At 47.3% G+C, this 1,553-nt stretch overlaps 1 protein-coding gene across 1 annotated transcript in view; it reads right to left on the bottom strand.

Annotated features, from left to right (window-relative positions):
• The window catches only part of J4E82_011705 (uncharacterized protein), a gene marked incomplete at both ends in the record, with an annotated part of 1,022 nt that extends 417 nt beyond the window's left edge, over positions 1-605 (bottom strand). Inside the window, 2 exons of the mRNA XM_051737896.1 lie at positions 99-479; positions 530-605. Coding sequence (XP_051582345.1) covers positions 99-479; positions 530-605 — 457 coding nt within the window. The remainder of the gene's footprint in view (positions 1-98; positions 480-529) is intronic.
• Positions 606-1,553: the final 948 nt, after the last annotated feature.

The raw sequence follows: 1,553 nt of genomic DNA, 5'->3' as shown, positions 1-1,553 counted from the left end.
CCATGTGTTCCAGGGGGTAGACGTGAATTGGGGATCTGAGAAATTGACCGGGCTGAATTGATACAGCTTTGACGAAACATTGACCACACGCGCCTTACCTCCGGCCTTTTCAAGTTGTGGTACAAGAAGGTTGGTAAGCAGGAAGTGGCCGATGTGGTTAGTTGCGAATTGGCTCTCTAGTCCTTCAGGCGTACGAGCCAATTTAGTACCCATGATCCCAGCGTTGTTGATCAAGACGTCAATCTTAGGGGCCAATACTGCCACCGAAGCAGCAGCAGTGCGAACGGAAGAGAATGACTCAAGATCAACCTGAACAAAGTTCGCCCTCGTCGTGGGGCTGATCTTCGAGATCTCCTGGATGACAGGAGAAATCTTCGATTCGGTCCGGCCAAGCAGAAGGATTTTGGATGGTCCAGCTGAGGCAAGAGCCAAGGCAACAGTCGCGCCTAGACCGCCAGTGCTAGCACCGGTGATGACGACTGTTCTGGCTGTTAGAAAACAACTGAAAAGGATATCAAGGATAACTCACAAGTCTTCCCAGCGACGTGTTCAGGGTAAGCAGCGACCACGTCGCTGGCGGTAGTAGAGGAATCACACTTAGACATGATAGTGTGTGTGGTAGAAGATGGCGGATGTGAATAAGATATTGATGGTTGATGGCAAGATCCCATTGTAGAACTGCGAAAAGGCCTCTCATATATGTCTATAGCACAATATGCAAGAATGCATTCTCTCACCGGTCAACAGCAGGCTAAGTTGATTGGTCATCTCGGCGATAGGTCCATCCCGAAGCTTCATCCAAGAAGATTTGTTCCATGTGCTTGTTGGGCAGGAAGGCGAGAGTAATCGGATTCCTAGGAGAAAGAGGCACTAGCTTCGGCTAAATATGGATAGTCTAGATCCGGTTAAGCAGTCAATTGTGCGATCATTGAGAGTTTTTGACCTAAATACATTCGTGACTCCGGTAGAGTTATCGGTCCGACGTCGGCTTAAAACAAAGTGGGACATGACTCAGTACTCGCGAAGACCACGCTCTTCCCACCCCGTTCCGCAGAAGCCTGCGACTTACACCAATACAGAGTTTTTCGAAGCGTGACAGAACTACACACTTACCACCACTGTCTACTTTTAGGAAATTTACATTATCAACAAATGTAAAGCCCCTTCCTAATTGCTAGGACACCCGCTTGGCTGGGACAAATGAGGGGTATCTTGACCTCTAGCACTTTGTTTCCTGCGCGCACGTTAGGAATTCTAAGAAAATCGTGATGTTATATACTAGACTTTTCTATTAACTTATTTCAATACATCTTACTAAGAGTTATACTGTTGTTACTGCTCCCCTTGCGTAAGTTACTGTAGACCTATCTTCTATACATAACAGCGATGCTTTACTATAGTGCTATATAAATGCTTGTAGTGTCTAAAAACCCCTAGATAGTCGCGGTTCCACCTAAGAGACCTTGTGGTAGCGTGGCAAGCTACGTTCAGCCTCGTGGCGCCTGCAATGTCTATATTCATGCAAGGTCGCAGTCGCGATTAGTACCTCGGCC

The sequence above is a fragment of the Alternaria postmessia genome (genome assembly GCF_024291825.1).
Source record: "Alternaria postmessia strain BMP 2775 chromosome Unknown scaffold_330, whole genome shotgun sequence".
In the NCBI taxonomy this organism is placed as follows: Eukaryota; Fungi; Ascomycota; class Dothideomycetes; order Pleosporales; family Pleosporaceae; genus Alternaria; species Alternaria postmessia.
Note: the sequence above shows the minus strand (reverse complement) of the source record. Positions and strands in the feature narration are given on the sequence as shown.